General features: G+C 63.5%; 1 protein-coding gene across 1 annotated transcript; it reads left to right on the forward strand.

Moving 5' to 3' along the window:
• The first annotated feature begins 2,474 nt into the window (after positions 1–2,474).
• Positions 2,475–19,924, forward strand: INAVA (innate immunity activator). The gene is made up of 10 exons (XM_068986543.1): positions 2,475–2,635; positions 8,261–8,409; positions 9,062–9,186; positions 9,461–9,577; positions 10,065–10,275; positions 14,804–14,857; positions 15,678–15,888; positions 16,051–16,224; positions 17,909–18,548; positions 19,832–19,924. Exons 1-10 carry the CDS (start codon positions 2,475–2,477, stop codon positions 19,922–19,924), a joined length of 1,935 nt encoding a protein of 644 aa, XP_068842644.1.
• Positions 19,925–20,307: the final 383 nt, after the last annotated feature.

Genomic DNA, 20,307 nt, shown 5'->3' on the forward strand with positions numbered 1-20,307 from the left:
GCTAACAAGGTCCTACTATACAGCACAGGGAACTCGGCTCAGTGTTATGTGGCAGCCTGGATGGGAGGGGAGTTTGGGGGAGAAGGGATACATGGAAATGTTAGGCTGCGTCCCTTCGCTGTGCACCTGAAGCTATCTCAACATTGTTAACTGGTTATACTTCAATACAAAGTAAAAAGTTTAATGAAGAAAAAATAATACAATTATAAAAATAAAAATGATGGGCCCAAACTGGTAACAACCACAAAAAAAATAACAATAATGCTTACACTGGAGGAACTTTACAACCTGTTCCGCCCTTAAGCGTTCCTGGAGTTTACCCGCTGGTCCTTCTTCATCCTGTGCACCCTTTCCGGGCAGCCTCACCCGGCACAGCAGCTGCAGCCATGCCGTGGCTGCCAAGCCCTTCCTGCAGCCCTTCCTGATCACCACGCATGGCCTGAAATGATCTCACCTGACCCTGAGGTCAAGCCAGAAACCTGGGAAACCCCAGCTCCTCCCCTTCCTCCTACCACGTCTTTAGTAAGTCACTCACGAGTCAGGCCAGGTCTCACCCCCAGGTAGCTCTGGACTCCCCCCATCTCCTCCCCACCCAAAGCCACAGGGTGAATTCAGGTCCTGTCACCCTTCGTCTGGATACTATCCCTTGTGGTTCCCTTGTTTTGCAACACTCCCCGTGCCAATCACTCACACCAGTCTGCCCAGCTTGTCCTAGGAAGAGCAGTCTTCAGTAGTGTGACGGTTAATTTTATGTGTCAACTTGGCTAGGCCACGGTACCCAGAGATTTGGTCAAATGTTATTCCAGATGTTTCTGTAAAGGTATATTTTAGATGAGACTAACTGAGATAAACGGTCATCTGCTTGACCTGCCATGGTGTGGTGGGCCACGTCCAATCATGTGAAGGCCAGAACAGCAAAAAGACTGACTTCAGTAAACAGGGAGTTCTGCAAGCAGCCAGCCTCTGGAGCCGGACTGTGCCCCCTTCCTGGGCCTGCAGCCTGCCAGTCCGTCCTGCAGCCTGGGGCCCTGTCAGCTTCTGGAGTATCGTAGACCAACTCTTCTCTCTCGGTATGTCTGTACACACACACAGACGGGGGGGCGGGAAAATCCTCTTAATTCTGTTTCCCTGGAGCTTTTCTTCAATTCAGGATAAAAATCTTAAATCCTTAGCCCACATGGCTTTACAGCCAGCTTAGCTCCCCGAGTGTGTCTCAGTTGCCCAGTCATGTGTGGTTCTTTGTGACCTCATGGACTGCAGCCCACCAGGCTCCACTGTCCATGGACCCTCCAGGCAAGAATACTGGAGTGGGTGGCCATTTCCTTCTCCAGGGGGTCTTCCGGACCCAGGGATCACTCCTGCATTGAAGACAGATGCTTTACCGTCTGAGCTACTAGGGAAGCCCAGCTCGCCTGGTGCCTCTGTAGGACTGGAAAAAGCCACCGCCTCTAGGCAGACTTGCCTCTGGCCGCGGCCGGCTTGGTGGGTGGAGCCTGGGTTCGCTGGTCCTAGTTTGATGCAGAGCACAACCTGGACAACCGTACGGAGCGGCCCTGCGTCCTGGGCCCCCTGCCGGCGGCTCCAGCCTCCTAGACCCTCGCCTCCTCCTCACCCTACACCCCAAGCTCCCTCAGCTCCCAGACCCTCAGGGGGTCCTTTGCCGTTGGGCTTCTGTGCGTCCCGTCGCTGCTGCCCTGGGCTCCTCTCCTGCCCCGATCCCCGGTTCCCGGCACGGCCCCCTCGGGCAGGCAGTGTGGTCCTCGGCCGGGGTCAGCCCCCGGTCCCCCCGCTGGGTGCTGGGGGCCTTCCTTCTCTGACCCTGCTGCCTAGGGACCGCGCCTCTAGCTCGGGGATGCCGGGGGTGGGGGGGCGTGGGAGGGGGCGCTTGAACTTTGACCCGCCGGGAGGGGCACTAGCAGGAGCTCCATCAGCGTGGCCCGAAGCGGCGGGTGAGTGAATGAATGACGGGCGGGGCGCCGGCTCCGTCAGCCCCCGAGCGCGCCCCCCCGCTCCCGGCCGGTCCACCACCCGAGGGAGGGGCCGGGCCGCGGCCGCCGGGGGCGGGGGCCCGACGAGGGGGAGAGGGCAGGGCGGAGAGGGCCCGGGGGGTGGGCGCGGCGCCCCCCTTCGCTCAGGCTGGCCCTCCAGGCGCGGAAGCCGCCGGGCCGGCCGGAGCGCGCGGAGGGAAGGCGGCCCCGGGCCCGGGAGGAGCCTCCCCCGCCGGGCCGCGGGAACTGGCGGCGCGGGGGGCTCCCGCGGCGCGCGCGTCCGGAGGCGGGGGGAGGCGGCCGGCCCCGCCGCGCCGGGGTCCTCGCGGGACGCCCCCCCGCCGCGGGCGCCTCCCCGGCCCGCCGCGCGGCCCCGCCCCGGCTCCTGGAGCGGAATCTCGGGTGTCTGCGCGCGCCCTCCCCCTCCTTCCTCTGGGCCTTGGTACGCCCCCGGGGACAGATGCCTTGGGATCTTTACCATTTGGGATGCTGCGAATGCCGAAGTTAAATGAAATACCTCCGGGGCGGGGAGGCCGGGAGGAGTCGCGGGGGGCGGAGAGCCGGCCTGGACGAGCAGGTCCCGAGGCGGCGAGGCGCGCGCGGGGGGCGCGGGGGCAGGCGGGCGGCGCGGGACCTCCATGGGACAGGTAAGGGCAGCACCCGGGCGCGGCGCGGGGGCCGCGGCGGCCGAGCCCCCACCCCCCGGTCCTCCGCCGAGGCGGAGGGGGCCCCGGCGGGCAGTGGGCGAATTCGCCGGGGGTGGGAATTCCGAATCCCTACCGAAAAGGCGCGTTTCCGTCTCCTCGACCTTTCTCCTCCGACCTTCCCCACGCCTGCGGACCCCCTGGCAGGTTCCGGGAAGCCAGACAAAAGGAGCCGAGCCTCGGGCCGCCGGGACGCGGAGGGCGCGGTGGGGGAGGGGAGCGGGGTGGACCGGACAAAGGGGCTTTTGGAGGCGAGCCTAGAGGTCTGATTCCAGGGCGCATTCCAGGCCGTCGTGGAGCCCGCCGCCCTGCCCCACTCCCCCGTCGCTCGCTGGAGGCGAGCACCTTTCCCAGCGGGAGGGGAGCACAGGAGAAAGGAAACAGTTTAAGGAACCGTCTCCCACCCCCCTGGGCCTGGAGGGTCTCGGGATGACCCCCTCCTTTCTCTTTTCACTGCTGGAAAGGGAAGACAGCCGCTGCCCACCGGTTCGGTGATTGCTGCAATTTTGAGTCCCCGAGACTGGTGTTTGCTGGGTGCTGGTGGGGATGGGGGGTGGTCACACCCCCTTGCTTTAACTTGCAACCTCGTGTGTCACACGGAACTTAACAGGAGGAACTTTGAAACAGTGGAGAGCGGATGGGTGCAGGAGGTGGGAGAGCCCTCTGATTCAGGACTCCTTAGGAAACTCAACAGAGACGCAGCTTCTGCTTTCAAAGACCGGATTCCAAGTGTTCTAGGAAACCCCGCTTCCTCAGCGACTGGTGGTCCTGGTGATGGTGCTCTGGCGTGTAGATCTCAGGGTGCTGGCTGGAAGCAGAGCGCTGCTGTCCAGCAGGCCTCTGGAGTGCGCACCTGCCCCTGGGCACCGTGGACGGAGTCCAGGGAGATCCGCATCTCAGGGTTCTTGGGAGAGAGGGGTGACCAGTCCCACTCCGAGTCCCACTGTGCTGGGCTGGGAAGTGCTGCGGGTGAGTTTGAGGGCGCACAGGCTTCCTGAGGGTCAGCACACGGCCTGATCCTCGTGCTTCTCTTCCTGAACTCAGAGATGGGGCGTTACCCAGGAACAGGGTTCTTAACTGGGTCCATGGGCATGGGAAAGACCCTGAGGTTGGGAAAGATTGAGGGCAGGAGGAGAAGGGGACGACAGAGGATGAGGGTTGGATAGCATCACTGACTCAATGGACATGAGTTTGAGCAAGCTCTGGGAGATGGTGAAGGACAGGGAGGCCTGGTGTGCTGCAGTCCATGGGGTCGAAAAGAGTCAGACACGACTGACCCACTGAACAGCGACGAATGGGCACCGGCCTCGGTGGATAGAATGAATCCCGAGGGTCTTGTACTCAGATGGGAAAAGGTTTATTTTTCATCAGCCTTTACTGAAAGTTGACATTGCCTTCAGTTATGAAGACAAGACGGCATTGGCAGTAGCTGTGATTTGCTGTTAATAGATGCCAGAGGGCGTCAGGTCACAGAGCCGCTGTGATAGCCGTCTAGGAACCTGGGGTGCTGTCCGTCGTACAGAATTGCCAGACTACTGGGTCCTGTTTAATGTTAATAGAGAAACATGTATAGTTTACTATGTTGTCTCGTTTTTAGAACTGCATTTCATTATAATTGATTCTCTTAGTGATTCTCTTAATCTTAAATAATGTATTAAAAAATATGCTACAAGCTGATTCTAGAAGCTTCCATCACCTCCCCTTGCTGGGGGATGGGCAAGGTGGAGTCTGGGTGTGCCTCAGGGTCTCCTCTGTTTGTTGTGGGAAGACTGACAGGCCTGGAGGGGATGGGGAGGCACAGGGGTGGGGCTGCCGGCGCTTCTGGGGACCCAGGGCGGGCCCCCCAGCACAGGGGGCTGCCCCCTGCTGGAGCCCCTCAGCCTCGGCCTGGGAAAGACAGGGGTGATCAGCCTGGAGGGTGCTAGCTCGGACTTTGGATAGAGGGTGTGTGCGGGAACGTGACGGGCATTGGGGGTGTGTGGGGCAGTAGGGGCTGCCTGTGTCCGTGACACGGCTCTGTGGGAGATGCTTGGGGTGATGTCCTCTGTTGTCCCTTCCCAGGGGGCTGGGGGAGGGAGGTGGCCTTTGGGTTCGGGGGCTGGGGAGGTGGGCTGAGGGCTGGGTGTTGGGGAGCCATCTGGAAATGTGTGCAGTGCTGGGACCCCGGGGCGAGGGCCGTGGCGGGGAAGGAGGTTGCTGGGGGCAGCCCTGGGGAGTCTCTGCGTGGGCAGCACCTGTCCCCTTTTTCCTCCCGTGCTGTGCTTGTGTGCTTAGCCGCTCAGTCGTCCCCGCTCTCTGCGACCCCGTGGACTGTAAGCTGCTAGGCTGTTTCAGTCCGTGGATTCTCCAGGCCAGAACACTGGAGTGGGCAGCCATTCATCTCTCCAGGGGACCTTCCCGACCCAGGAATGGAGCCAGGGTCTCCTGCCTTGCAGGTGATTCTTTACCAGCTGAGCCACTAGGGAAGGCCTTCATCCTGCTGGCGATGGACCACTGGCTGCCCTGGCTCTGCTTCCCTGGTGAAACAGGCTGAACTCCAACAGTGCTGGGTTTGCCTGAGGGTTGGTGGGGTGGGCACCCGGGCGTTCATGAAGCTCCACGTTGGGCTCTGGCCCCCGGTGTTTGGGGATGTCAGCGACAAAGAGGGCGGGTGTGGCCTTGACGATCCTGGCGGGAGACGTCTGGGGTCAGAGGGGGGAACAGCCTGGCCTCCTTTGGGACCCCGGAGCCTCCCCGCTTGGAGTTCCAGGGCCATGGCCCAGCCTGGGGCTTCTAACCTGGCTGGGCCTGGGCCCCACTTCAGTGAGGGGAGCAGGGACCCGTCTCGTCAGCGTGCAGCCTTCTTGCTGGTGTTCCCCGCGTGCGTGAGGGAGCTGTGCGGGTTGGGAACCTGGGGGGCGGGCGGGGCCCTGAAGGCCCGACCCCGCTGCCTTCTCCTGGGGTTCCTGCGGGGAGCCCTTGGTCCCATCCCCCGCTGCCCCCGGAAGTGCAGAGGCCCGAGCTGCCTGGGCGGCAGGATTTGTGCAGGGAAGGGCTTGCTCACCGCTCCTCCCTCTGACTCAAGTCGGAACAAGTAACCTGGCTCCCCTGGCCCGGCAGCCTGGGAGGGACGCGGGCGGGCCCCAGGGAGGGCCAGCAGTCGGCCGTCAGCTCGCGGAGCCACCCTGGGTCGGAGTGCGGGGCGGCCTGGCACGCCCTGAGGCCACACGCCGGGCCCCTCAGCCCCCTGACCGGGACCAGGGGGTGTTTCCCTGACACCTGGACAGAAACCTGGACGCAGGTGAGGCGAGGCTGCCGGCATGGGTCTTTGGGGCGAGGAGCCAGCTTGCCCGGGAGCCCGGCCGTGGGCCCTGCTCATGTCTGGGGTACAGGGGGCGGGGGTGCTCATGGGCTGAGACGAGGCCCCAACGCAGGGTCCCTGCAGCTGGGGGGCCCCTCCGGAGGGACTGCTGCACAGCTGAGGCTTCTGTCTCAGCCTGGCGCTGGCCCAGAGGTTCACGTTCAGGGCGGGGAGTGATCAGCAGCTGGGGTGCCGTCCAGTGTTCACTGGTGAGAACGGGGCCCCAGAGGGTGAGGTGAGGTGAGCTCCCTAGATCCCAGCGGCAGCGGCAGGACCCAGGCTTGAATCCCGGGCACCGAGGCCCGTGCTCGAGTTGGGGGGCCCAGAGTGCCCGCCCCTGACCTTGGATGGAGAGTCGGGGCTCCAAGGGGAGTGTCCGGCCAGCCCATGCCCTCAGTCCCCACCATCCCCGCTTGCTCCCCACAACAGCACAGGGGCCTGAGAAGCCGGCCGAGTTGTCACCGCTTCCCAGGGTGACTCTTGAGTGGTTAATAATTAATTAGTAAGTGTGACTAATTGATGGCTTCCCTCCTCTGACCAAGCAGGCGTGCTCACCCAGACAGCCTCGGTTCGTCGCTCAGGCCAGGCTGAGCTCAGCCTCTGGGGAGGCTCAGGCTGGACGTGGGGGACAGGGCGGGTCAGGGGAGCTGCCTGCCCTCTGTCCGGCTCCAGCTCCAGGAGGAAGGAGCATCTGGGAAGGACAGGCCGGGCAGAGGTAGCTCCCCCTGTGTGCCCTGGTATGGGTTCCTCTCCGCGGCATCTCTGCAGAGGGCCCACATGGTCCCGCTGTGCCTTCTCTAGGCCTCCTTGGAGGACCGGAACTCTGACCTGCAGGCACACATTGGTTTAGGGCTAGGCTTAGCTGCTGCCCAAGGTACTCTGCCGGCCGTGCTCTGGTGGGGGTCTGCAGGCGGTGCGTGGGCAGCGGGGTGCTCCCTGGCCTGCTAGGCAGGGTCTCTCCCTACACCTGCCCTGCTCGGGGTGCAGCCTCCAAGGCCACCTCCTCCCCACAGCTGACCAGCCCACCTCCCCCGCGCCGCGGCGTGCCCCGAGGAGAGGCAGGATAAGCTCCAGACAGAAACTCGGAAGGACTTTTGGACTGTTGCTCAATGGCTGACTCAGTGAGGAGGTGGCTGGCTCTCCTTCCAGGCCGCCTGCCGGGGCCCCACCCGGCCTCCCCACCCCCGCTCCAGCCAGCAGCCGCGGGCTCTGTGGGGACAGCGGCCGCCCGCAGGGGTGGGGAGGTTGCTGGTGCCGGTGGACGCTCACCTGGGAGCACTCCTGAGCTGCACGTGCGCTCCCGGGCCAGGGAGGCAGGGTGGCTACCACCTGCCTGTACCTGCGCTTCGGCAGCTTCTGCTCTGGTCACCCTCTGCTCACACACACACACACACACACACACACACACACACACACACACAGAGATACATATACACACACACAGACACATATACACACACACTCACATACCCAGACACATAGACACACACAGACACCCACATACACAGACACATACACACGAAGACTCACATGTACACCCACAGACACACCCACACACCCATACACAGACACACACATGCACCCATACACAGACACCCAGAGACACCCATACACAGACGCACACACACCCATACACAGACACCCACAGACACACACATGCGCATGCTGTGTCTCTCCTGGCTGGGGGTGTGATGCCCTGGTCTCCTCCCCTCCGAGGGGTCTCCCAGGGGTCATGGGTAGCCCAGAGCTGGCGGGAGGCTTTGGGCACCTGACTTTGGATGGATGGCCTGGTGCAGACAGAGCAGGGGGCCTGGTCTGTGGACGCACACACAGGCCTGGCCGCGTGCCAGCACCCTCCCCATGGGGCAGTGGGCGTGGTGTGCCTCCTGGCACGGACACTGCCCTCCCAGGTTTGTCCTCCCCGTTTCATCCTCTCCCTTCGCTCTCCTTACGGTTTTTCTGCCTGGTGTCACGGTCCCCGGGGCCCGCCCTGCTGTCACCCCCGGGCTTCGAGGCTTCTTTGCGGGGGGCAGCGGTGGCTGTCTAGGCTGGGCTGAGAGTCCACCCAGGGCCGGGTCACCCCAGCACCAAGGCCGCCCCACCCCCAGACTCCCTCCCCCAGAGGCCAGGTCGCCACTCCGCGGCCCCGCCCTCACGCAGCCGACTAATCAGCTCTGTCTGGAAGCTCGGGGCTTTACCGCTGTCATTTTTTGTTGTTCTTTTAAAAGCTGGGGAAACTCCAGGCCACCTCCGTGTCCTGGCCTGGGCTGGGAAGGGTGTCGGCCCCTCCTCCTCCTTGCCCCCTCCTCCCAAAAGCCCGCCATGGACAGCAAGGACGAGGTCAGCGACACGGACAGCGGCATCATCTTGCACTCAGGTGAGTGGTTCAGGTCCCCCAGTCCCTGAGCCCCCGAGCCCCTGACGCTTCCATTCCCCGAGTCCACGAGTCCGGGGCTCTGGGCCCCGAGGGTTGCAGGGCAGACACCGGGAGGGCTGGAGGGCCTTCCTTGCTGGGGTCTGGCCGGGAGCGTGGGTCCTGTCTGGGCAAGTGTCTGCAGTGCTCTCCCTTGGCTCCACGATCCCTCAGAAGCTGGAAAATCTTATCTGGTTGGGGTGAGGGGCTGAGGCTCTGGTCTGTGCGAGCTGGTGGGCCCAGTGGGGACTGGTCTGGATGGAGGACCAGAGACAAGAGGTGTGGGTGGTGTGTGTGCTTGCATATGAGAGCAAGAGGGGGAGAAACAGAGAAAGCGGTCAGCGGCCGTGGGTGGAGGGTGGGATGGGAAGGGTGAACCCTGACCGCAGCCGCCCCGCACCAGGCTGGTGGGGCCGCCCGTCCTCTGAGCGGTCATGGGCCACTGGGTGGCGGGAGACAAGCCGGTTTGCGGCTGTGACACAGCCCCGTGGCAGCCGGCCCGCAGTCTGGACAGGCCTGAGACTGTGAGCCCGCGTGTGCATCACCGCCCGGGCTGGGGCGGGCAGGGAGGCAGCCAGGACCGGCCCCCCTGAGCACATGGCCCTGTCCCCAGCAGGCCCGGACAGCCCGGTGTCCCCCGGGAAGGAGCTGACCCACGCCGTGCGGAAGCAGCAGCGGGCCCTGGAGGAGAGGCTGGAAGCCTGCCTGGAGGAGCTGAGGAGGCTCTGCCTGCGGGAGGCGGTGAGGGCCGCTTGGCTGCGGGGTGGGGCTGAGAGTCAGGGGTCGGGCGCCACCGCCGCTCTCCCTGGGGGGGCCGACAGCACCGCACGGGGGAGGAGCCCAGGGCACCATGGCCCGGCCCGTGCAGAGGCCCGGCCCTGGGGAGCAGGAGGGACAGCCCTGGACGCAGGGCGGGCGGAGGTGGCAGGGGCCGGGTGGGCATGGGCCACGCACGCCTGCTGGACGGTGCTGGGCCTGTGAGAGCCGCCTGGCGCGACCTCGTTCCCCCCTGCAGGAGCTGACTGGCATCCTGCCTGCGGAGTTTCCCCTCAAACCCGGGGAGAAGGCCCCCAAGGTCCGCCGCAGGATCGGAGCCGCTTATAAGCTGGACGAGTGGGCCCTGCACAGGGAGGTGAGTCTGCCGGCGCCATCCTGGGTCCCGGAGGCGGACGGCCCTGTCCCCAGGCCACCGCCCCACCGCCCCAGGCCTTTGGCTCCCGGTGGACAAGGGGCCCCGCCCACGAGTCACCCACAGGGGCCTCAGGGAAGCCCTGCCTGGGCAGGAACTGGAAGAGCCGGGGCCTCAAGGGAGGACGCTGGGCCAGTACCCCCAAGGGCCAAAGGGCAGCCGCCTGGACGGGCGGGTGGCTCGGCCCCCGGCCTGTCTTCCTCTTTCTCAGCCCGGGTGGAGAGCCGTGGGGTGGATCCCGCCCTCGGCCCCGCCCTGTGCTGTGAGGGGTTGCGGAGCCCCTGAGCTCGTCTGCCCTTCCGTTGGACCGTTGGATGGGAATGTGTCCACCTCGGCCCCCGCCCCGCGGGGCTTGGCTCAAGGCCGCCGGTTGGGTCCCAGGGCGGGTGTGGGGGTGCTGCCTGGGATCGCTGATCGCGTCCTCCCCCAGGACCCCCTGAGCGGCCTGGAGCGCCAGCTGGCCCTGCAGCTGCAGATCGCAGAGGCGGCGCGGCGCCTGTGCCGCGAGGGGAACCTGGGCCGCCAGGTGCGCCGGCAGCGCCAGCACGCGGTGCGCCTGGAGGAGGAGAAGCTGCGGCAGCTGCAGCGCTGCCTGGGCGAGCGGCAGGGGCGTCCCCTACCCGGCCCGGCGCCCGGCCCAGGTGAGCCCCCGTCCCCGGGGGGGACCGCCCTCCCGGGGCCGCCCCCCGACCTCAGCCAGCCCCACCCCCTTCCCCAGGACCACCCCTCTCCCCGAGACCGCTCCCCACTTAGAAAAGAGCACGCTCCTCCCTTCTGCTTCCTGCTTGAAGTACACCGCCTGGACAGGGGCCTCGCAGGCTGTCCGCTTGTCTCCAGGGCGTGTTCAGCCCTGCTGCCCCCAGCCCACGGCGTGGGTGGCGTGAGGCTCTGCTGCCCGCTGTGGGCGCTCCCGAGGTCCTGTTCTGAGCCTGTCTGTCCAGGGGGCTGCTTCAGGGCCCGCGCCTCTGCTGGAAGTCCAGCCCCACCCGCCCACCCGCCATCCCCAAAGCGCTGTGGAATCTAGGCCCACCCGGTTGGGAGTGGCCCCTGCTCTCTAGTTACTGAGCCTCAGGCCAGTCCCCGAGCCCAGACCAGTCCTTGGACGGCAGTTGGTCCGGCCCAGCGCCCCTCCTGACGGGAGGTTCTGGGCCCTCAGCACGGCTCTCTCTTTCTCCTGACCCAGGCCCTGCTCATCGGGTCGGCCCTTGGAGGCCTCCCTCCCGATCCATCCCTGGGGCCTCTGGCCCTGGGCGCCACTCCCCCAGGCCTCTCCTGGGCCCCGGGCCTGCTGAGAGCCGGTGGCTCTGCATGGAACTGGACTCCAGGCCTCACCAGGCTCCCCAGCCCCCACCCCCGCCCCTCAGGGTGGGCTTCCTGCCAGGGCACCCGCGGAGCCCGAAGTCTTGGTCTGTGTGCGGGCCCCACGGCAGTGCGGCAGGCAGACAGTCTCCATACTGTCTCAGGATTCCCTGCCACCGCACATCGCCTCTAATTCAGGGGGGAAAGGGTGGGCCAGACACCTTGCTGGTCCCCCACAGCCAGGAGTAGGGGGCAAGCGAGGAGGGGGGACCTCCATGTGCTGGCTGACCTGGTAGAGCCAGGAGACAGGGAGCCGGCAGGGCTGGACAGTGACCCCCCAGGCAGACCGGAGCTGAGGGGAGAGGCCCCCAGCCCCTTCACTTCCCGACCGCACCCGGGACGCGGCCTCCCCTTGGAAGGCAGCAGCTGACCGGCGCTGGAGCCCTGAGGGCCCACTGGGCCGGTGGGGAGCGGCCGCGTCCCGTCTGTGTGTCTCAGCACCTCCTGTATCCCTTCTGGGCTTGCTCCATCCCGGGGCCCTGACCACGGGCCTGCGGTGTGGGCAGGGGGCGGTGTGGGGTGTTGCTCCGCCGCCACCTTCGTGACGATGACGCTTCTTGTCGGGAGTGCAGAGCAGGCCAGGACACGCCTGGGGCTTTGGCCAGCCGGCCCGGGAGACGGAGGCAGGCATGCAGTCCAGGGGGGACAGAGCCATGGGGAAGGGACCAGCGCAGCAGTGCCTTCACCCTCCTGATCAGAGAAACAGGCCTGCTCTCCGCACGCAGTCCTGTCCTGGCAAGGCCGAGGTCCTGGCTTCCAGCGTCCTCTCTTGGGAGCCCAGGAGGGGGTGGTTGGAGACAAGTAGTTCCTGCCCTGTGGCTCCTCTGCCCAGCCCGGCTCGCCCTGAAACAAGGAAGTAGAGAGGCGTTGATAATCAGTAGCTGAAAGGTGTGGAGAAGGCAATGGCACCCCACTCCAGTACTCTTGCCTGGAGAATCCCATGGACGGAGGAGCCTGGTGGGCTGCCGTCTATGGGGTTGCATAGAGTCAGACACGACTGAAGTGACTTAGCAGCAGCAGCAGCTGAAAGGTGTTTTGAGTTAAAGAGAGAAAAGGCAAACAGACTAACCAGAAACCCCCTCACCCTCTTGGTCATTCCACTGGCAACTGTGCCCATGCCAGGCGAGGGGACCTGGCTGGCCCTCCGCAGGCACTGGGGAGCGGCCCCGTGTGGGGCTCACTGCCACAGTGGGCCTGGGAGCAATGCCCCGGTGCTGATCTAACACAGCAGGTGCTCGGGATGCCTCTGGATGGACAGTGCCCGCTGTTAGCAACACTAGTAGAATTTCTCGGATGACAGGAACTTTCCAGACCCACAGGGGGCTGTAGGGTGCTTGGATTGTGCCTGTGTGGCTGAGGGACTAAATTTTCATTTTATTTAAAATAGCCACAAGCAGCTGTTGGCTGCGGGTGGGATGGTGGTGCTTGGAGGGTGTTCAGTGGGGTGACTGCCCTCCGCCTGGGTTGTCCTGCTGCCGCTGTGGGGCCAGGGGCTCAGTGTGGCCACAGCAGCGAGCAGCCCTCGGGAACCACGAGTAATCCGGCGGTGGGCAGGGGCCTCCGGGTCCCCACCTGTGCACTGTTCCTCTCAGTCCACGGGGTTCTGATGACGCAGATTTGGGCCGACGGCAGGGGATGGCTTTCTTCCCAGACTGTGTAGTCAAACCCAAAACACACGACTCTCACCCCACTGCACCCCTGGGCTGTGACAGGAGCGGTCCCACAGTGTCCCCAGCTGACACTGGTGAATCAGAAGTGTCTCGATTCCTCGGGTTTCTGTAAAAGATCAGAGGCTGGGAAGCAGGCTTCAGGAGGAGGATGTCTCCCCAGGTGAACCCTTAAGCTCAGAATCGTGTCCACTGAGCTGGTCCAGGGGCACGGTTTACAAACTGCTCTGTGTAAAGGTTCTTGTTCTTCTTTTTTTAATCATTTTTTAAAATGATGATATATTGATGGTATAATGTCCACAACAGTTTTTTTCTTTTTCTGCTTTTAAAAAAAGGTATCGTTTATTTGGGCTTCCCTGGTGGTTCAGACGGTAAAGAATCCACCCGTAATGCCGGAGACCTGGGTTCCATCCCTGGGGGTCGGGGAGATCCCCTGGAGAAGGGAACAGCTACCCACTCCAGTATTCTTGCCTGGAGAATCCCCTGAGGGGCCTGGTGGGCTACAGTCCATTTTGTAAATGAATGACATATTAGTGGAATAATGTCCACAACTGTTTTTCTTTAAAAAAAAAAAAAAACAACAAAACAAAACGACACTGTCTATCTGGCTGCCTTGGATCCTCACTGCGGGTCACCCACTTCTTCCTAGTCGCAGCTGGACTCTTACCTTCCCGACAGGGCTCACACCTGTGTCCCTGCATTGGAAGGTGGATTCTTAACCACTGGACCACCAGTCCCCCTACTTCATTTAAACCGAGGAGCAGAGACTGACAAGCTTCTGTAGCGGTCCAGAGAGCAGGTCTTAGGCTCCTGGGCTGTACTGTGTGGGTCACCACTACCCAACTCTGCCCTCACAGCATGAAAGCAGCCAGACGTCACGTAAAGAAACTCGTAGCTGAGTTTCAATGAAACTTTATGAAAACAGCCAATTAACTGGGTTTGTCCCGTAGGCCTGCCATCAGTCAATCCTTGTTAGAATTTTTAGATGGCTGGAAACTAAATCCTGAAGTTTTCTGAGTAAGGACCTCTGCACGAGAAATTAGCTAACAGCAGAGCCCGTAAGTGGTGGTGAGCCAGGCTGGTCAGACTGTCTGGGTGTGAATCTGACTCAGCCACCTAATGCCAGACTGACCTGAGCTATTTTATCAGCTCATCCACGCCTCTGTGGCCTCAGCTATTACACGGAGACGGAGATGTAATCTCACAGGGTACAAAGCACTAAGTGGAGCCCAAGAGAAATGTTAGCCGTTGCGAATTTGCCCTCATCCTTGTTCTTGAGCGTGGTTGAAAATGGTTTGTGAGTTCCGTCTGGGTCGTGTTAGGTACAGACACAGTGTCTGAAGTTTCAGTCCACTCAAAGTGAAAGTGTTAGTCGCTCAGTCGTGTCTGACTCTGCGGTCCCATGTACTGTAGCCCACGAGGCTCCTCTGTCCATGGGATTCTCCAGGCAAGAATACTGGAGTAGGTTGCCATGCCCTTCTCCAGGGAATCTTCCTGACTTTCAGGGGTTGAACCCAGGTTTCCTGTTTGGCAGGTGGGTTCTTTACCATCCGAGCCACCAGGGAAGTTTGTTCAGGGGCAGCGGCAAATTCGCGTCCTCTGACTCCTGGGTCCCCGGGCTGTGCCCATACAGACGTGCTCCGTCTGTGAGTTTTCGGAGGCTGCCCTGTCATCAGTGAAGGACCTCCCCGGTTCAGCCGGCCAGGCCGCCCTTGAATTGTCCCAGGACCCCACAGTCCCAACTCCCACTCATGCTGCGCGTCTGTCGGTCTCGGGTTTGGGGTCCTTGAGTTGCATTGTATTTGTGATAGCAGAAGACTATAGCAAATTAGGTGAAATCTCTACAGCAGTCTAGAATGCCCCTCTCTGCCTTTGCCCTCCCAGCCTGGGAAGCCTGCCGGCGCGGGGCCTGGGGACGTGGAGGCCCAGAGCGCTGACAGGGCCTGCGTCAGAAGCAGACTCCCGTCTCCTCAGCCCGTCTTCTGGCTCGTTCTCCGTCCCAGTAATAAAGGGGCGCCCAGCCTGGTGCTGAGCTCCGGGTGGCGTTTCCCGATGGGGTGCCCGCAGGAGGGGAGGGGCGGGCAGGTCGCCAGCAGAGCAGGGGGTGTTCCTCACCCACTCCTCCCCCCTTTGGCTTCCCCAGAGCTCAGCGCCTCGGATGACAGCTCCCTGTCGGACGGGCTGCCCCGGGAGGAAGGTGAGAGGGGCTTCGGGATTCTTGTCAGCTGGGCTCCTGCGTGAGTTTACTGGAGCGTTCCCTTAGTGAGCTGGGGGGCGAGGGGCGCAGGGTGGGCCCAGAGTCTGCTCCATGGGGTCGCTGAGTCCCACGCGCACCTCCTAGCCGCGGGGACGGCCAGCCCATCACCGGTGCAGGCGCTCAGTCACCCCGGCGGGAAGGTAAGTCCCGCAGAGCCTTGGGCGCCGGGCCCCTGCTGTGGCCTAAGACTCAGCCTTTGCTTCAAAGCGCACCATTCGCAGCCTCAGCTGTCCGCCACAGCCGCTGCCCTTTGTGAAAACAGGGCAAAACCGAGGGAATAAGCATGAGTTCATAGGCTGAGCACCCTGCCTACAAACCCTAACAATGCTGGGGGCAGGGGCGTCCTGCCCAGGGGAGGGCCCAGGCCGGTCAAGAAGACACACACACGGGCACAGCGTGACAATGAAAATAGGGAAACGGGAGGTCAGCTGCAGGAGCAAAGGAGAGAAGTGGAGTCTGAGCCAGGAGAGTCAATCTGCGGGTATGGGGGCGCTTCTTGGAGGAGGCAGGTGTAACATGGAGCCGTGAGGGAGTGAGTCCCAAAGGAGAAGAAAGTGTTTCGGAGCATCTGGGCCCAGAGCCATGGCCTGGCACAGTTGGACAATGGAGAAGAAAGTGTCTTGGAGCATCTGGGCCCAGAGCCATGGCCTGGCACAGCCGGACAAACAGCCAAGGGAGGGAGAGCAGGGAGCAGGCTGTGGAGGTTCTAGTTGGGCCGGTTTCCCCGCCGCTGCTCTCACTGGGTTTCTCTGACCTGCAGAGGCACCTCAAGTGCCAAAACCGCCCCCAGAGGCCCCAGATCCACCCGCCCGGCCTCTCCCGCCCCAGAGCCTTGAGGGGCTGCAGCCAGCAGGCCCTGAGATGGAGGGCCTGGAGCGGGCCCCCATCCAGAACAGCCCTTGGAAGGAGACGAGTCTGGACCACCCCTATGAGAAGCCCAGGAAGTCTTCCGAGGCTGGAAGCGAGTCCAGGTCAGACAAGAGGAAGGGAGGGCTGGGGGCAGGTGGGATCTGGGGGAGGGGGCGTGGCTGGGCACTGGTGTGGGAGGCTTCCCTCTGTGTGATGCTGCGGGCTGGCATCCCTGGGTGGAGGCATTCCCGCTGCTGACCCATCTCCAACCCCTCCACCTCCAGCAGCCCAGCCAGCACCCCGCAGGATGGGCCGAGCGCCTCCAGCTTGTGGCTGCTGGAGCCCGCCTCCTACTGTGTGGTCCCCATCCGCAGTGTTCCTGGGCAGCGGCAGGGCCGTACCAGTGCCCCAGCCACCCCTGACATGCAGGGCAGGAGGGGCCATTCGCAGCCCCTGAGGTAAGAGCCAGGCCCCCCCAGACATCCCGGGAGAACCTAGAGGGTGGCAGCGCCCAGGGCTATGTGGGACACCCGTGGGCGACATGGGGCTTGTGCAGTGGCTTTTCCTTGAGACTCTTTCTCAGGCACCTCTCAGCAGAGGCTGCGCCCCAGTGGGCAAAGCTAAGGGCTAGTCACTTACGAAGCAACTTGTTTTCTTTCAGAGACTCCGGTGTTGTCTCTTTGCATGACCTTTCTCCCCATCCAGAAGACTGTCTTGTTGGGGGGAGATAGTGTCTTGGTAGGGACTCTTGCGGTGGTCTGTGATTGTTTTGGTATTGGTCCCTGACAATGGACAGTTCACATTTTCAGTTGATGTCCAGTTGATTCTCACTACTTGGGTAGTTATGTCCTGTGAAGGACACACAAACCACTGCTCCCTGGGACACAGGGTCACAGCTGCTGGCCTGTCAACGGATCGACACATAAACTTGTTTTACGGAGTTTCTGTTGGAACAACCTTATCTAATATATACCACTGAACTCGGGGCCAGCAGCCCGAGAACGCACACCCACACGGAGCTCATCTAACCCGTGTTTTCTCCATGAATCACGCCCCAGCTTCCTCATGCTCTGGACACCAGACAGCCCTGTAGCACCAGCTTCAGGGCCGACTTAATCTGTGAAATCACCTGCAGAGGCATAAAAACACGAAAGCGTGACGCTAAATAGGCTGTGGAAAGGGCCTTTGTGTGCAGGGTGAGAACTGAGGCCTCAGCCTGGAGAGCCTGTTGGGCAGCTCAGAATCTTCACCACCCTGTGTGTGTCCACACGTGACCAGAGAGTCTGGGAGTGTTGATCTGGAAGTTACAGATGCGTTCGAGCAGCAGGTGAATCCACAGATACAGAACCCATGATCGATGAGCACCCACTGCGCCCTCCCTTCTGAGTCCTCTGCCCTCTGGGGCTTGTTTCAGTGACCACCGCTGGATCAGTGAGCCAGGGATGGCGGGCAGTGTTGGCCACGCCCTCCCAGGGGTCCAAGGCAGCCTCAGGATGTGGCTGGGCTCTCATGTCAGGTTAGCTGCCCGTGGGCAGCACTGAAGTCCAGCAGCGCATTTTCCAGCACACACACCCGGGCCTTTAACACACGGCCTATGTGCAGATCAGTGAAAGGCATCCCCTCTGGATGCGCAGGCCTGCTTGCTCCCGAGGGGCTGGCACCGGCAGAGTGGGTTCCTGACCGGCTGGCTCTCCTGGGCTGGTGTCCCGGGGAGGGCAGCTGTCCCAGCTGGCTGGGGCCACCATGCAGAGCCCCTCGCCAGGCAGAAGGCACTGTCTCCCAAGCTGGAGGCTGAAGTCCAGGCCCCAGTTGTTTCTCCCTTGGCCTCAGCCCTGGGCTCTCCGCCCTTGACAAGCTTGTCTCGGTGCCGGGGCCAGTTTCAGGCCTTCATCTCAGATGTTTGCCAGTGTCCGCCCGGACAGATCGTGTGGACGAAATGCCACTGGACCGCTTGCACCTGAGATGGCGGAGGCCAGGAGGCAGCTGTGGCCTCCTCGCCCCCACCCCGGGCTGGCCATGCAGTGGAGCAGGAGGGGGTGGGGTGCCGGAGGGGCGTGTGGGACGCTAGGTGGGCCGGGCGATGCCTCGGTCCCTAGACCCTCGGAGGCACGGCTGACTCAGTGCCCCCCCTTCTCCCTGCAGGAGTGACCCCTTCCGCGCGGGCCCCGACGGCCGGGGTCGCAGCGCCCTCCCGCGGCGCCGCCCCACTTACTACACGGTGACGGCGCCGGAGCCCTGCTGCGCTCGCCCCGCGCCCGCGCCGCGTGCCGCCTGCCACTCGTGCTCTGAGGACAGCGGCTCCGAAGCGTCCAGCCTGTCGCACCCCACTCCGCCCGGCAGCAGCAGCCCCGACATCTCCTTCCTGAGGCCCCTCTCCCCGCCCGCGCCATCCCGCCCACACCGCGGCCCCGCGGGCCCCCGGTCCCGGCCGCCCCCCGCCTGCCTGCGGGCTGCGCGCTACGTGGTGCTGGCGGAGGGCCGCCCGCCGCCCGCCCAGTGGGCCGAGTGGGGCCCGGGCCGCGGCGAGGACGCGGCCCCCGCGCGCTGGCAGCGCCCGCCACCCGCCCACGGCCGCGTGGCCCGGACGCCCTCGCTGCGCGACCACCCCGCGGGCCGCGGGCTCAGCAAGGCCGCCGTGTCCGAGGAGCTCAAGTCGTGGCACGAGCGGGCCCGGCTCCGGAGCGCGCGCCCCCACTCGCTGGACCGCCAGGGGGCGTTCCGCGTGCGCAGCCTGCCGCCCGGCGCCGACAGCTTTGTGCGCGCGCCCGCCCCGCGCGGACAGGTACGCGCCCCGGCCCGGCTCTCCGGGTCCTGCGGTCCCTGCTGGCCCAGCGCAGAGCCCAGAGCCAGCAGTCCGGGGGCCCGGCAGCCCTCAGCTAGGAAGAGCAGCCCCCGGACGTTTCCTTGCGGCTCTGGGGTGACTCCCCTGGGCGCCTCCAAAGTTTGGCTGCTCAAGAGCGCGTGCCCACGTGCGCCGGTGGAGGTTACCCTCCCGGACACCTAAAACATCTCCCCCTAATGGCTCCACTGAGGATCTACCAGACAGACCTCTATTCGTAATCCGATGTCCAGTCCAATTACCCCCAGGTTTCCTGACTTGAGGTCCCAGGACAGTCTGGAAAGGGTTCGCAGGAGGCGAACCTGTGGCCACCGTCAGTTTCTCCCCACCCCTACTCCCCTTCCATCACCCAGCTGAGAAGCAAGCTGACCTGTGCTTAAGTGCCCGGGCCCTGGTACAAGTCAGCCTTGCCCCTTAGCAGTCAGGATGGGGCTGGTTAGTCGACACTCCCATCATGTCACCCCTTCTGTAAAGCGGGAGCAGTAAAGGACCCGTCCACTAGGGGCAGTACTGCGTGTGAAATGACCAGCGCCCTGTATGGTAAGCCCTAGATGAGAGGTGTTACTGTCACCCAGGACCAGGGGCTGGGTTGGTGGGCAGCTTGTAGGTGGAGCACCCCAACGTGAGATAGGGTGGCCGCCCTGGTTTCTGTGCCCAGTTTCTTCCTACGGAACAAGGGCACCAGGCAGGAGCCTTCCTTTGTTTTTGCCCCCTGGTACAGAGGGCTCTGCAAGGGCCGTGCTCCTGAAGTCCCCACAGGCTGCTTCCTGAGACCTGGGGTTCTGGCAGGCCCCGCCAGGCCTCCCTCCCCGCCCCCAGTTCTTTGGGCCGCAGCTGGCCTCCCAGGCCTGGCAGCGCCCTGGCTCCGGTCCCAGCCGCACCCTCCAGCTGAAGTGCCTTCCCCTTCCCGCGAGCTGGGACCTGTCCTTGGCCCAGGTCCAGTGCAGCCTGATGTGCCAGATGGGAGGGTGGTGAGAACTGAGCCCAGGAGAGGGGGGCAGAGCAAAGGTCAAGGTGCCCGTCACACCCTGAAAAGAACTGGGGCGGAAATGGATAGAACCATCTCTGGGCCCAGAGAGCCTCTGGGGAGGCAGGGGCTAGGTGGCTGGACCGGTGCTGCAGCCAGTCAGCAGCCTTCAGGGACAAGGATGGGGTGGCCGGGTGTGCTGTCCCGACACCTCGACCTGGCTAGCTCACACACCTCTCCTTTCCTCCTGGCCTGACAGGTGCCCACGGTGTGCGTGCTCCGGAGATCACCTGAGGGGGCCCCCGTGCAAGTTTTTGTACCTGAGAATGGCGAGATCATGAGCCAGGTGTAACCCCGGGCTGCAGACGCCCTGGCCGGCTGGTGGAAGGAACTGGTTCCCAGCGGGGCTGGGGCTGTGGCCGCCCCCTCTCGTCGCCCTCTTCAGCTCCCTTCCCCCATCGCAGGTCGATGACCTGGAGCTGAGACTTTTTTTTAATCAGTTTTTGTTCAAAAGCCCTGGCCTAAGGATTTATGTTTGTGGTTTGTCCGCACGATCCCTGTGTTAGGAGGATGCTTTACTTCCCAGAGACTGGCCTACTGGATGCGAGGCCTCGCCTCTGCCTAGTGGCATCCCTCCATGTGCCAGATGGGTGGCAGGGGATGCCTGGAGCAGAGAGGGCCACGGCGAGTTCCCGCAGTGCTCTGAACAACCCCGGGGCCTCCTCCCCCACTACT

This window comes from Capricornis sumatraensis, chromosome 14 (genome assembly GCF_032405125.1).
Source record: "Capricornis sumatraensis isolate serow.1 chromosome 14, serow.2, whole genome shotgun sequence".
Taxonomy (NCBI): Eukaryota; Metazoa; Chordata; class Mammalia; order Artiodactyla; family Bovidae; genus Capricornis; species Capricornis sumatraensis.

Coding starts and splice junctions, on each gene's coding strand:
- INAVA (XM_068986543.1), top strand. CDS start 2,475: ATGCTGCGAATGCCGAAGTTAAATGAAATACCTCCGGGGCGGGGAGGC. Junction 9,578..10,064: donor AGTGGGCCCTGCACAGGGAG/GTGAGTCTGCCG, acceptor GTCCTCCCCCAG/GACCCCCTGAGCGGCCTGGA. Junction 14,858..15,677: donor CGGGCTGCCCCGGGAGGAAG/GTGAGAGGGGCT, acceptor TCTGACCTGCAG/AGGCACCTCAAGTGCCAAAA.